The following is a 13,924-nucleotide window of genomic DNA, read 5'->3' as shown; positions in this document are numbered from 1 at the left end:
TCTCTCTCTCTCTCTCTCTCTCTCTCTCTCTCTCTCTCTCTCTCTCTCTCTCTCTCTCTCTCTCTCTCTCTCTCTCTCTCTCTCTCTCTCTCTCTTCTCCCCCCCCCCCCATATATCAGCTGACCTCAGCCCCCCGTTGGAGCGCGTCTCTCAGGGGTCGTGGAGGCCCGTGGTCACAGGTCTGGGGCTCTACGAGGACGACTACCCCTCCTCCGCCTCACTCACCCCCCTCCTCAGCCCTCAGGCCTACCTGGCTCTGGATGGACAGAGCGGGGAGGAGGGCGAGGAGAACATTGTGTACCTCTGAATGTCTTGCGAGGACTGATGAGAACGACTGGAAGCTAGCCCTAACAGGACGGGGTTAGTGGGTCTGGTGTGTGTGCGTGTATGTGTGTGTGTGTGTGTACTGGTCTGTCAGAGTAATAATACATTTGTGCCTTTTATTCATTTCTGTGCCAACTTGCCATTTGGGTTAAATGATCAATATAATCGTTACCTCTTGTGCCTCTATATCAAAACAAGTTCTAAGCAAATCAGCTCTTGTGCTTGTGTCCATGCAGTGCAAGTTAAATGTTTCTTGTGACCTGTGCTGTTGCACTTATCAGACTGCTGTTTCCTGTAACGTTGATGTAGGGGGAACCATAAGCACTTACTGCTATATATTTATATGTACGCAGAATAATGATAACAACAACCCTTTCCAGCGTAAACTTTCTATAATAAGTATATCCCTCTGTCAAAATTCTGACGCAATTCTTTAGGGCAGGATATTTAAGTTTGGATGTACTCATTTTAAATATATGTATAGTTATGGGAAAAGGCTTACTACGCACATGGTATTGAAAACGGACATATTTGTATCTTTAAAGCTTTTTCACCGTTAAATGTCTAATATTATATTGTTAAATACAAATTGAATAAAAAGACACCTGCAATGTAACTATTATAAAGAATCTTGAAGCTGAAATGTATTGATTATAATTATTGTGTGTGTGTGTGTGTGTGTGTGTGTGTGTGTGTGTGTGTGTGTGTGTGTGTGTGTGTGTGTGTGTGTGTGTGTGTGTGTGTGTGTGTGTGTGTGTGTGTGTGGTCAGTTTTGTCATCAACAATTTGCTAATCTCTTCCCTTGAAAGCCTCGTCCTACTGTTGTGAAGCAACCGTATTGCTGTTGCTTCACAACAGTAGGACGAGGCTTTCAACATTTGGCACCTCAACTGACCCATTTAAACTGTCGTGATCCATTTGTGATAAATCTTTTGAGTTCGTAAGTTTAATGCTCAATTCGTGAAATATGGACTTGAGGAAAACTTTAATTCTTAAGCTGTTTTTATACATTCTAACATCGTCTGCAAATAACTGGATGCTACTTTGAAGCTGGTAAGTTTGCATCTACTTCTTAATGGCTGATTACATTATGTGAATATTTATTGGGACAAATTGTGATAGATAATTGACATGATTCTCTGGTTAGGCCAGGAGCATCCTTCCCCAGACATCCTTCAGCTCCAGGCTTTCAATACTATCCAAACACTTGTGGTGCGATGGCTCGCCAACCAGGGCCCCGTTTCCCGAAACTATCGTTAGCCTAAATGGATCGTGGAGTGCGTCGTACGAGCATCGTACAGTTTTCACTCCGTTTCCCGAAAGCATCGTTGGTAACGAACGTCGTGAAAACGCTCGTAGCTAACCTTGACTCCAGGGGTACTACTCGTAGGATGCTAGGAGCATTGTTGGCCTACTATGGCCTCAGTGGCGTCACCAGCGGACATTCCGTGTATTGGATGTGTTTTATAAAAGGGGAACTATGCAACTTTTTTGGCTTAATTAACATTAACATAAAAGGTTAAGAGTCATTGTGATGGTTCTTTAACACTTGGGTCGATTGGTCATTGTTTCGACTCCCCCTGGCTTATCTTGGCGGGAAAAGGGAATATGCAAGTTCTGCCGGCGACCCGCCGCCCACTCTCGCGGGAGTCTCAGGCCTCAGGTCTCGCGAAGCACCGAATTGCTTTACGGCACTACAGACCAGTGGTTGATTTAATGATTTGTTTCCGTTAACCAGTTCGCGTCAGTCAGTTGGCCAAGAGGAGTCGTTCGCGAATTGTTCGTTCGTTCAGTCAGTCCAGTTTCCGTTTCCGGTAGCGGTGAATCGCATCATGGAATGCACCCATTGCATGGTTCTCAGCTGAGTCAGTCAGACTCTGTGCTACCGGAAACTCGACTGAACTGGTTCAGTCGAGTTTCCGGTGAATCGAATGGTGAATCGAATGATGGAATGTGTTTGTGCACGGTTCTGCTGACTCTGAGTCAGGAGCCGCGTTTACATGGCACATCTGTTCCGCATAGATTTCTATGCGGAATAGATCTGTTCCTAAAATGTGATCCGAATGTACGGTATACATGGCAGTAACAAAAGTGTCCTTTATGTCTCTCGCGCACACCTGACACATCTCTGGACCATCGGCGACATAATGGATGTCTTATCACTATTTGGGATTTTAAATTTGATTTTAATGAAAGCACAGCAGGAGAGAGCTTTTCTGTGCCTGCTCCTTCAATTAAGGAGGAGGACAGCACAGCTTCGTCAATTTCTCGTCCGATCTTTATATTTACCCCCACCTCTGTCGCAAACAAGAGGAATTTGGATGCGAGTCCGCAGCCAAGACTGATGGGAGAGAGTGGTCTACTGTACGTTCCCACCAGAAGCTCATAAAGTTTCGCTGCGAATATTTCTGTTCGCTTTGGTCGCTCAAGTCGCTCATGACGTACAATTCAAAAGTGCCTGCCGGTGTTCCCTGGGATCCTCGCAAGCGAAGAGCGTCTACATTCCGATTGGCTGTCAGTGTTTTGCCGCTGAAACGCGTCATAGTAATTTGCATAAAGTTAAACAGTTTTCAACTTTTTTTGGACGCTCTGGTCGCTCAACTTTGGCCGCTGGTAGCGTTGGTCGATTTGGTCGCTCTCTCAATTCGCTTCTGGTGTGGACGTACAGGAATTTAGTGACCAGGAATGGCGAGAACATTTTAGGATGAGTCGGCAGTCGTTCGTGAATGCGAGCTCATGGAGAATATATCGCCGGAGGAGGTAACTGTACGAAGAGCAATACCGTTGCCAATGAGGGTTGCCATGGTACTGTACAAGTTAGGCAGAAGCGCCGAATATAGGCTGATCGCTATTCAGTTCGGGTTGCATAAAAGTACCGTTAAAAAGTTTGGTTATATGATCTGCAAAAGTATGGTGCAAGGACCTAAAGACCTCATAAGGGTACCAACGGAGGAGGAGGCCCTATACATCGCATCCAGATTCAAGGCCAGCTACCACTTGCCAAATGTGATGGGCATCATTGATGGCACACACATCCCCATGTTGCCCCCTTCAGATGGGTACAAGACTTTGTCAACCGAAAAGGCTGGCCGTCCTATGTGCTCCAGGCAGTTGTCGACGATTTTGGTAAGCACTCTTTTGCACTTTCCTCACTCTATTTTCTGTCTATAATATAAAGGCTGGTTCAAAGTGATATGAAAGTTATTTAACGGCTGTGTTGATCGTGGGCACTCTGCCTATACCTACGGCCTCGTAACTGAACCGAATCACAACCGCGCTGATATTCAGTAGCCAACAGCACTCCCTCTCGCGTTTGATATTGATTTCATACAACAGCTCTACAACAGTAATAAGCAACAACCGATTATGATGTTTTTTTTATTATTTAATGATTTATTTGGCTCTTCCAACACAAATATAAGTTTGTTACAAAGTAAGCTACATAAAGACCGTAATTAACATTAACGGTTATTAGAACCCCTGCAAACGGTACACCTGCAAAAATAGTTAAATGTCCCAGTGCTGTTATACTGTATATCAGCACTCATGGAATACCTCTTGTCAAATCAAATTAGGCCTACTTGGCTTGTTTCCGGGTTCTGGAACATCAGCTTTAAGATGCCCGGTAGCGCACACGACGCCAGTGTTCCCCGTAACTCGGATCTCTTCCAAAAAGCCCATCTACTGCCTAAGGTGAGTCCACTAGCAGGGCTAGTCAGAAGGTCAATTAAGGTCAATTAAATTAAGGTCCTGTTTAATTCATTCAGGAGTGTCTGGATTTACTTTGGCATATTAACATTCGTCTTTCTTTTGACATAAACACAAAGGCCTAGTAGGCCATAGTCCATGAGAAACAGACCCCAAAAGGGGTCAAAGCAACCCCAGTGGTGCGATGACCACCTGCAGCTCGACTTGAGACTTTCTTTGGGTTTAACCAGCATTTTATACGACTACTTGTCTGTGAAATACCGTGGCATTAATTAATGTTTTACTTCTGTCTTTCTATTTTAGGGTGATAAAATCATCGAGGGAGAGAGCATCAGGCTAGTCGTTGTTGGGGATCCTGCATATCCGCTCCTTCCGTGGCTGGTTAAAGGACATCTCAGCTCCCCACTACTATCTCCAGAGCAGGAATCTTTCAATGTTTATCCAAGTTCGTTCCGGGTTGGGGTGGAAAATACCTTTGGAATTCTAAAGGCAAGATGGCGTGTTCTGTTGAAACGTAGTGACTTCCAATTCACATTCACACCGACTGTCATAGCTGCTGTGCTTTGCACAATTTTTGCCAGCTTCAGAGGGAACACGTAAACCGGTTGGAAGAGGCTGCAACTCTAGACGGAATCTATCCTCAGCCTGCCAGCAAATATTAATGAACATGGTGACCACGAAAGGGCCGTGGTTACAGGATATATGGCCACTCACTTTCCCCTTCGCAGGGGTCATCTCTATTCATTTAAACACGTATGGTTAAGGGAACATAATGGTGGAACAAATATTTAATAAATAACAACAATATTTTCACATCAATGTCTGTTCACCTTATTAATTTGTTTATTCATTGATGGGGAACTTTAATATATATTTTTTTTTAATGTACCCCATATCAAATTGTATGTATATATATATAGATATATAGATATATAGATATATAGATATATATAGATATATAGATATATATATAGATATATATATATATATATATATATATATATATATATATATATATATATATATATATATATAGGTATATAGATATATATGTATATAGATATATATATATAGATATATATATATATATATAGATTGTATTAAATTTAAAAAGACCTGAGGCCCTCAAATAGCTGCCCTACCAAACGCTCGGTCGAACGAGCACTTTCTTCCAAAAATCTAGACATGACCCTCTCCTCACGCTCTTCATTCAGTCTCTGTGTTCGCTCCATTCTGTCCATTGCAGCCTTTTGTTCATCAGTCAGGCTTTGGTGAAATCTGCCATAACCAGATGCCTGTTTTCCTACAAAAAGAGTGAAATAAGGTTTTGGAAATTATTATTTTCTTTTTAAATATAGGCTACCCCATGATTTGTCTGTAAACAATACAGGTCTATATCAGGCATGATGTGGAAGACAATGGGACAAAGCAAGCTTATTAAACCACAAACTATACCTTTTCTAAAAGACTTTGCCCTCTACATACAGGTAGTGCATCCAAAATCTTCAATGTTAACATTCATGTTCGGCATCGGATTTGTGAGGGCCGCTGTAACCCAGTGTCCATCCTCAGGGGTAGGGAACAAAACCGAACATTGCCATTTAACAAACATTTTTGTCCTTTGACCAACCGTGATGGCAAAAAGAAAACCCAAGAACCTCTGGGAACTGAAGAAGCCTGAATGTTCACTTCAGGTTCGCATTCAGGAACGTGACTTGCTGCGCCTTGGAGGGAGACTGAAATGATCAGCCCCATCTTACTGAACACTCGTTCAGATGGCACTGACGTGGCGACCACACACAATCTCTCCATCATTAGCTGAGTGAGCCTCGGATAGATCACCGATCGACTTTTCCACCAGGTCAGAGGGTTAGAGGACCTAGGGATCAGTGCCTCTTGCAGGAAGGACCGGATCTCGAGGGACGCTTCCGCACCTGCACTAATGTGACCGACGAGCCCCGAGACCTGCACGTCGAAGTCACCCCAGATCAGGCTCTCTTCTGATGGTTGTCCCCCCGCAGCTCCTTGTTCCACCAGAGCTTCCTGCTGGGATGGATTGGAGGTGGTCGCCTGTGCTGCAGCAGTTGTGAGCCTTTGGAAGGCCTCGGTGGCTGCCTGGTCATCAGAGGAGGTCTTCCTCTTGAATCTGGGGTCAAGGATGGAGGATTCCCACAGCAAGGAGTTGAACTCAATCCTGTGGAAACGCTTGGCCATCTCAGCGTTGAGTGCGGTTATAAGGGACACCACCAAAGGCCGCTTGAAGCGGCCGGTCCTCAGGTGGTTTGCAATGACCCTCTGCAGACCCCGTGCCAAAATAATTATTTTGGAGGCAGTCACCTAGCTACAGATAGGACACAGTTGTAGAGGGTCATCTTTGTTATGTGGAACCTTTTTAAAATGTGTTTTAAATAAAATATTTATGAATTTGTTTATCTATTTATTAACCATGTATTTATCTATTTATTGACCATATTTTTATCTATTGACCTTTTATCTATGTATTGAAATACATTCATCTTTTTATTTACCATGTGTCATATATGTCATGTCATTTATTATGCCCCAATGAATTTAATTACATAAATTAAATAAATAGATTAAATACATACCCTTCTCCACTGTCACCTCTTCATATGGCTGCAGCACCTCGCATGCCTCTTCAATGGCCTCCCACTCCTCATGGGTAAAGGTGGTCACTGCGGGATTCACCAAAGCCAGGGTGGTGATGATTGCATCCCTCAGTTTCACAAAACGCTTCAACATGTAGAAGGTTGAGTTCCACCGGGTGGGGCAATCCTGCAGAACCTTCAGGTCTGGCAGACCCATTTGTAGGAGGGTGGCCCTTTGCTTCTCCGCCGACTCGTGACCAGTTAAAACGGTCACGAGTTGAACCGAAACACCGTAGCAGCTAGAGTAGTGAAAGCTTTAGCAGCAAGCTGAGGTGCTCATTAGCAGCACTGATTTGGGGTTAGGGACAAATGATATGGATATCATTGTCCCATTTTGTTGAACAAAGTGGCACATAAAGATATGTCCAGTACTGCCTGAACTATCATCCATGTTGTAAAGTTTGTTTAGCATGTTCGCTAACTGGCGATTAGCGCCTAATAGCGATTTTTTGTTTTTGCTTGTTATCCATGTTATAAAGAAAATGTCTTTACTATAGTGAGGATATTGCCATCAAAGGGGGGCAAATGGGACATGGAGATATGTCCAGTACTGTCATGAACTAGTAGCCGCGCGGCTCCGGGAGCTCGGCCGCATGTCGTAGCCTACGGCCACGTCAGGAATGTCCCACTTACCGTATGAACACTTATTTTTAAATCAAGAGTAACTTGCTAAATAAGTAAATATATCTGGTCCTCACCTTTCCAAATTGTGTAAGTTATATCACCCTTCCAGATGCTGGGCTTTCTCTACCAAACTCGAGTTCAAGAAAAAGAGCGCGTTAAAACCGGATACGGAATTAACCCTGAGTAAGAGGGCATTACAACTCTTCAACAACACCACCCACAGAGCTATTTTAGCACTGCAAGTGTTAAAATAACACCAAAATCAACACTTAGCAACTCGAAATAATTAACTAAAAGAACAAGATATTTCAACGAAAAGTGGGTGGTTTTGGAGCAGGTCGAAATAATGTTAGGACATCGATTTGATACAAGGCGAAATAAACAAACAGATCTCCTCTAGGGTTTGTCGAATCTGATTATAAGTGCTTCTTTTACCACCGATGTGTGATGTTGACATGCCAAGCTACTTCAAATTGTTATAGTGACGTCACAAGCAAACTATGAGATGTATCAACCTACCAGCCTACCAAGTGGACTGTACCAACTGGTAGGTTGATCTATCCATCATACATCTGGGTGAACAGATGTGCATGTGATGTCACTAGAAGGTCGATTTTGTAATGGCTTGAAGCATGGCATCACATAGGCCTAACGCATCAAAAAAAATAATTAATAAACAAATACATGTCGACCAGAGAAAACTAAGGCCCAATCCCATCCCTACCCCTTACCCTTACCCCTCCCCCTTGATTTGAAGGGGGAAGGGGAAGGGGTAAGGGGTAGAAATGGGATTGGGCCTAAATCAATAGGTTTCTTTGACTGCTGTAAATTTTCATTTAAGTGACACTATATTGTATCCAATCACGCATTTTCTCAAATAGTTTCTCAAATAGTTTTAGTCAATAGTTATAGTCTGTGTTTAGTTCAATCTTCTTGTGAACACTCTTTTTCAACACCCAATCAGAAAAAGGGCTCCCATTCCGCATTCAGCACATTTTTTCGCTTCACGTCTGAGAAAGTTTCATCATGGTTTCGACGCGTCATGGTGACCTTGTCAAACAGGATCTAAGGCATGGAAAGATTAACGTTGTAGTAGAGTAGTGATTGAACGAAATCTCTGTTTGATTAAAAAAAAACATCTATTTAACCGGACTATTCGAGGCATTAATTTAAAAAAATACTTTGCTAATGTTTTGCACCTTCCCCAGGCTAAATACTTTTTTGGACATTTTGTGACAGAATTCTCCTTACAAGATACGGACAAATGATAAAATAGTAGGCCGTATTAACGTTATGTTATCAATATTCCTTTATTTCAACAAGAGAAATACATCAGAAAATAAAACGACTGCGCACGCTTGCATACATTTGAGCCATGGAAGATTTCGTTTTTTTTATTTATAAATTAGTTTGGCTGCGACAGATTTTATATTAGAATTTCCACCAGATATAATATAAGACTTTGAATTGTTTCTGGCCTACTCCTCAAATTGTTGTCAGACTATATAGACCTATATAGGTTCCCTATGCAAAGTTGTGATGGTTACTGGAGTTGAACAACAATTGTATTGGTAAATAGATAGTTGCAGCATGTTTGACACTTACCTAATTATAATTGGACAGAGCGACACATGGTGACTATAACCCATGCAGAAACAAAGTGGGCTTACAAGGTTTTGGATTCTCTAACCTGCCTTTCTAGCCTGTGTATTTTCTGTCAGCAAAAAAATAGAAGAAAAAAAAAGGTATTCCACATGAATACTGTAAAAGGTGTAGAAGCAACAACTCTCTCTCAAACACACACACACACCAACTGCAGACTTAAAGTTAGACTTCTTAAGACACCCAGACACAATACCAAAGGCAATTCTTCATCTTAAATGGATAATCGGTTATTGACTGAGAACACTGTCTTAACTTAAATAGATTCGGTTCCATCTCCCAGAGGTCAATCCAAAGCAAAAAGTGACAAGTACATTGGATGAATCTGACAAATTGAGATTATGTCTAGTTACCAAAATGGGATGAACTTTGTCTACTGATGTTTATTCAATTATCTGTAGCAAATTCAGGAGACACACACCGGGCATGGATTATGTAGTCAGTCCGAGAACATGTCGAGGACAGGGTTTTGCCAACAGGTGTGGGAATGAACTCAGTTACACATCCGTTTCCATGAATATCATGGTTATATGCATCTGGTCTGGTCTTAAAATCCAAGACGCCTATGTATCTCATTACATCTAGGCTCTGTTTTGCATCCAACAACCAGTCTACTGTGAGTGAGGAAAGGAGAACTTTGACATTGGGTTCATGAAGCGATAAGGCGCAATGCAAGAGCACATTAATCCGATAAATGTGTTGAAGCCAAACATCAACTTTACTCACAAGCTCATTGAAACTGTCACCAACTATTAGCATAGAAACATTTGTGTCATGACAAGTCCATCAATTCTAAATGGGAATGTTTGAAAGTGTTTGCTCATCATCATGAGGTTTAAAACAAAAACAAAGAAAACTTTAATAATCGTTATCAAAAAGGTCCAGTCGCATCCGAGAAGGCCCATTGCTGGTTGGGCCAACATGACAGAACCTCAGCTGACATCAACAAACAGAAACAAATGGGAGAAAATCAACAGTGACCACTAGTCAACTATGCCTATGTCAGTCTCTGGATTTGGGAGCGATTTAACCTTGAAATCGTTTTCTTTATCATTTCCTTTAGATTATAATAAGAATGGCAGATTGTCAGGATTTTACTTCAAACAAAAAAACAGACACCTAGTGTTAATTTTCTTTCCTGGTTTCCTAGGAGTACAACTTAAACGCCATTCTGGACCTTTAAATTTTAAAATCGGTATACCGAAAATGCAATATTAAAGACATTTGAACAATACACCACCAATACACAAGTTCACGCTATAACTCCTCAGCTGGCATTGAAACACCACAATGACGTTTAACTTTGAAAGGTTCAAAAATAATTCCCTGACTAAACCCCATTCAGCCACCTTTAGCTCCCAACAGTCAGGCCAGACCTAGATGCCCGTGGTCTTCCACCATGTCTCCCAGTCCGTCAACCCTGAGCAGCATCTGGCCCATGTGCTGAGAGCTGGGGGCAGGTGCATGATGGGAGTCGTAGGAATAGCAGAAAGGCAGAGAGGCATGTCCGAGGGGACAAGGCAGAGGCATCACATGATTTCACAGCATGAGTTCTGCTTCCGTGCCTGCACAGAGAAAAAGAAACAGACGCATAAAAATAAAATTAGGAATGGTTGCTGACTGCAAGGCAATTTATCCCATTCGGAACAAGGTTCCAGGACTTACAGTCTTGTAAAAGGCTTTGGACTGGTTCCCCAAGTGTTCAGACTTTGCCACTAGATCATCCAGTTTCTCCCCCCTCTCCAGCAGGCTCTCCATGGTGTTGTGCTAGATAAACAGATAGGACAACCCATTAGAAACATTGTGCAACTCCAGCAACCAGAGACCACAAGCCCTCCAAGGGTTTCTCAAGAAATATCTCACCAGAATAATCTTTGTCTCGTCCAGTTCGGCCTGAACTTTGGTCATTGCATCCGCCTCCTTGGGATTCTAGCCAGAAACAGAAGCCTTCATACACCTTTTATTCAATTCTTGTTACTTTTAAAACTTTTGTATTTTTTATACACAAACAAACCAGAAAAACATGGCAAAACTTTAACTCAGATTCCACATAAAATAGCAATTATAAAGTTGAACTCCAATGGTTGTTTAGCTGTAAAGCTTATCACGTATCATGCAATACATCTGGCATATAAATACAGGCAGCATCATCTTAATTGACTTTAGCACGCAACATCGAAACTGTATGAAAGCGGTTGAAAAACGTCTGCTAAATATTTGTACTGCGGCTCATTTAAACACACAAACTGTATCACATGGTTAAAAAAGGTACCTGGTATTTAGCTAGGTGAAGATCGAGGGATCTGTAGTTGATGGTTTCAGGGTTTCCAGAAGGCCAGTCTATACTGTCCACTTGCCTTGAGAACTCCTCTAAAACCTAAAAGATGTTAAGAAAGGACACCCCCAAAAATGGTTAATTCTGAGTAAGTGTCAAGACAGAGTGAGTGATTCCAGGTTGTCTGTGCAGCCGCACTGCCCACCTTGTCCAACAGTGTGAAGCAGACTCTCTGCGGGTATTCATGGTCAGCAATGACGACCGCACTCAGGTCGTCGTTCCTCACGTACACATGACAAAGATACTCTGGAGGAAGGAGCAGGAGCATTGTTTGGTATAAAAACTTTTAGGATATCACGTCTGTTGAGCCATTAACGTCACATGGGTAATACGAGTCTACGTCTGATGTCAACAACTATTAATATTGTCATTTGACAGACACTTTAATCCCAGGCCACACTATATAGAATAGCCTGCACATGGACAGTTTCATTTGAATTATCTGCACAGCAAATTAATTAAATAAGCCTTTTAAATAAAGCACTGATTAGGATGACTGAAGGAACCCGTATGGTTTTGGTAGAGGACCCAGGCATTTATGCTAGTGTGTGGGGGATATGTCAGGAGGTAATGGGGAATCCTTCATAGCGTTGGGAGGGATGTTTGTGCTCATATATAACCTTGTTCTTTGACAGAGGCTCGGCTTCCATGTGATGTCCGTTCAACAATCAAGGCACTGGTGAATGTCATGAACTCCTGGACACTACAAACCAAATGAGACGATGCACATGAGGATTTTGAAACCAGACAACTAGTAAAATCAACAATGGCTCAATGCAAATTAATAGCACTAATTATCGAATGATAATATTTAAGCACTATTTTTCTTCTTTGAAGCACCAACGTTATACCATTGTAATCGAATGAGAATAAAGATACAGCTAGATTGTAATAACCATCCGTCTAGAAAAGGTACACGGGAATACTGGAGAGGGGGTAGTGGTGGTTGTCACACCCACCTGGAGCGCTGAAAGAAGCTGAAAGAAGACAGGTCGTAGGCCGCCTTGAGTAGGTGGGATTTGGTGGCCCCTTTATGAAGGATGCTGAGGCTGAAGAGTTTCATGTTGATTGAGAAGTGGCGGTGGTGTCAATCACACGGCAGATATGAGCAGCGAGCCCCGAATGATCTGGTGAACAACACAACACAAGACGAAACACACGAGTCATACTCATCCGGCTTATATAGGAGTGCTAATTCTAACGTCAATGCTAACATTAGGCGGTTAACGTGCCAACTTGCTGTTTTTCTACTAACATGTCGGCATCTTACAAAATAAATAAATATTTGGACATGTAACGTAGTATAGTATAGTAGTGTTAGATAGAGCGGATGACGTCATGACAACTCCTATTTTATCTATGCTATGTATTGGCTGTGGCTAGTCGGTCTAGGTGCGGGCCTCACCACACAGAGCAGCCACACAGGATGGTCCTGGTCCAGGAAACACAATAGTTCCCAACTTCGCACAACACTGGGTTTGAAAGAATTGTCATCAACTTTTGAGCACGTAAGACTCGATTAGGGCAGAGAAATTTTCCAAATGCTACCTGGAAAACAACCCATTACCACGTCACGACCCATTAAATGTCCAGCGGGATATGAGTCCGATTAGGAACACATAAAGGAGAAAGGTTCCGGGGGTTTCGGCCGGAGGACAGCAGGAAAGCTTTTGCAACAAATATAGCCCGCTAAATGTATCACCAAAACAAAGCAACAAATTTCTTCATATATATATATGTATATCTATATATGTATAGATAGATATATCTATAAATCAATATAAAGATGTATATCTAGATCTATATATGCTGTATGTTGATAGTATTTTTTGTTTTGTTTTATTTGTCCTGTGAATGATTTAAAGAAAAAGCTGGGTGTAGGCTAATTTTTCAGTAACGTGTCAATGGTAGATTGTTGATTGAAAGATCTGCTACCATCATTTTGGTGTTTTCCCAAGTAAGTTTGCTTCATTTAACAATTTCCCCCTAGCCACTTAGTTCTGAGCTAAGTGTTTTCCATCAATGTGTGGTCGGTAAAACCATTTCCAGGGAAACAATGAAAACGTTTTGCCGTGGAAACCAGGGAGCCAGAACGGCAAAGCTGTTGATGGATAGTTGTGGCAAGACAAGAATTTCCCCAAAAAATCTACATATTTACAGTAGGCTATATCAATAAATAGTCAAGTCTATCAATTTCTGTCTATTAAAGGTTGGGTATGGAATTCTCTTTTTTGGCAATTTTTGCAAAATGACTTGAAATCCTTATCATAACCCACTTACAACCACTGAGTTAGAAGTTCTGACATAAAAATTAAACAAGTCAATCATCTGTGGAACGGGCAGGGCTCGAAAAACTCCAGCCAATGATTTTCAGAACAACCGAGTGGCATTGGACAGTACGTACGTCCATCAAACGGTCGTACTGCACTCCCCCTCCCCCTCCCCGCTCCCCGCGCGTGATCCCTTTGTGCACGTACTCAAAGCGCATGACCCAGAGCAAGCTTCTGTTTGTTGTTATCCTGCGGTAGCTACTGGAGCTAGCTAACTTACTAATCCACATTTGGACCTAGCACTAAAAGAAAACCCTAAACTCCAACCTAGC

General features: G+C 42.1%; 2 protein-coding genes and 1 long non-coding RNA gene across 7 annotated transcripts in view; 2 read left to right on the top strand and 1 right to left on the bottom strand.

The window, feature by feature from the left end:
- Positions 1 to 967, top strand: part of LOC115553485 (rho guanine nucleotide exchange factor 28) — a 40,917-nt gene extending 39,950 nt beyond the window's left edge. For all 5 annotated transcript variants that reach the window (XM_030369781.1, XM_030369780.1, XM_030369782.1 and 2 more), the window contains one exon: positions 120 to 967. In XM_030369781.1, coding sequence (XP_030225641.1) covers positions 120 to 307 — 188 coding nt within the window. In that variant the 3' untranslated portion in view covers positions 308 to 967. The remainder of the gene's footprint in view (positions 1 to 119) is intronic.
- Positions 968 to 2,928: 1,961 nt separating this feature from the next.
- On the top strand, positions 2,929 to 4,845 carry LOC115553300 (uncharacterized). Its single transcript, XR_003978423.1, has 3 exons — positions 2,929 to 3,450; positions 3,936 to 4,017; positions 4,336 to 4,845. It is a non-coding gene; the product is annotated as an uncharacterized LOC115553300 (long non-coding RNA).
- Positions 4,846 to 8,688: 3,843 nt separating this feature from the next.
- On the bottom strand, positions 8,689 to 12,926 carry ykt6 (YKT6 v-SNARE homolog (S. cerevisiae)). Its single transcript, XM_030370731.1, has 8 exons — positions 12,728 to 12,926; positions 12,282 to 12,449; positions 11,943 to 12,025; positions 11,468 to 11,568; positions 11,260 to 11,364; positions 10,851 to 10,916; positions 10,653 to 10,754; positions 8,689 to 10,552 (listed from the first exon to the last, which is right to left on the bottom strand). Exons 2-8 carry the CDS (start codon positions 12,383 to 12,385, stop codon positions 10,517 to 10,519), a joined length of 597 nt encoding a protein of 198 aa, XP_030226591.1. The 5' UTR covers positions 12,386 to 12,449; positions 12,728 to 12,926; the 3' UTR covers positions 8,689 to 10,516.
- Positions 12,927 to 13,924: the final 998 nt, after the last annotated feature.

This window comes from Gadus morhua, chromosome 11 (assembly GCF_902167405.1).
Source record: "Gadus morhua chromosome 11, gadMor3.0, whole genome shotgun sequence".
In the NCBI taxonomy this organism is placed as follows: domain Eukaryota; kingdom Metazoa; phylum Chordata; class Actinopteri; order Gadiformes; family Gadidae; genus Gadus; species Gadus morhua.
This window is presented reverse-complemented; position numbering and strand designations above follow the sequence as displayed.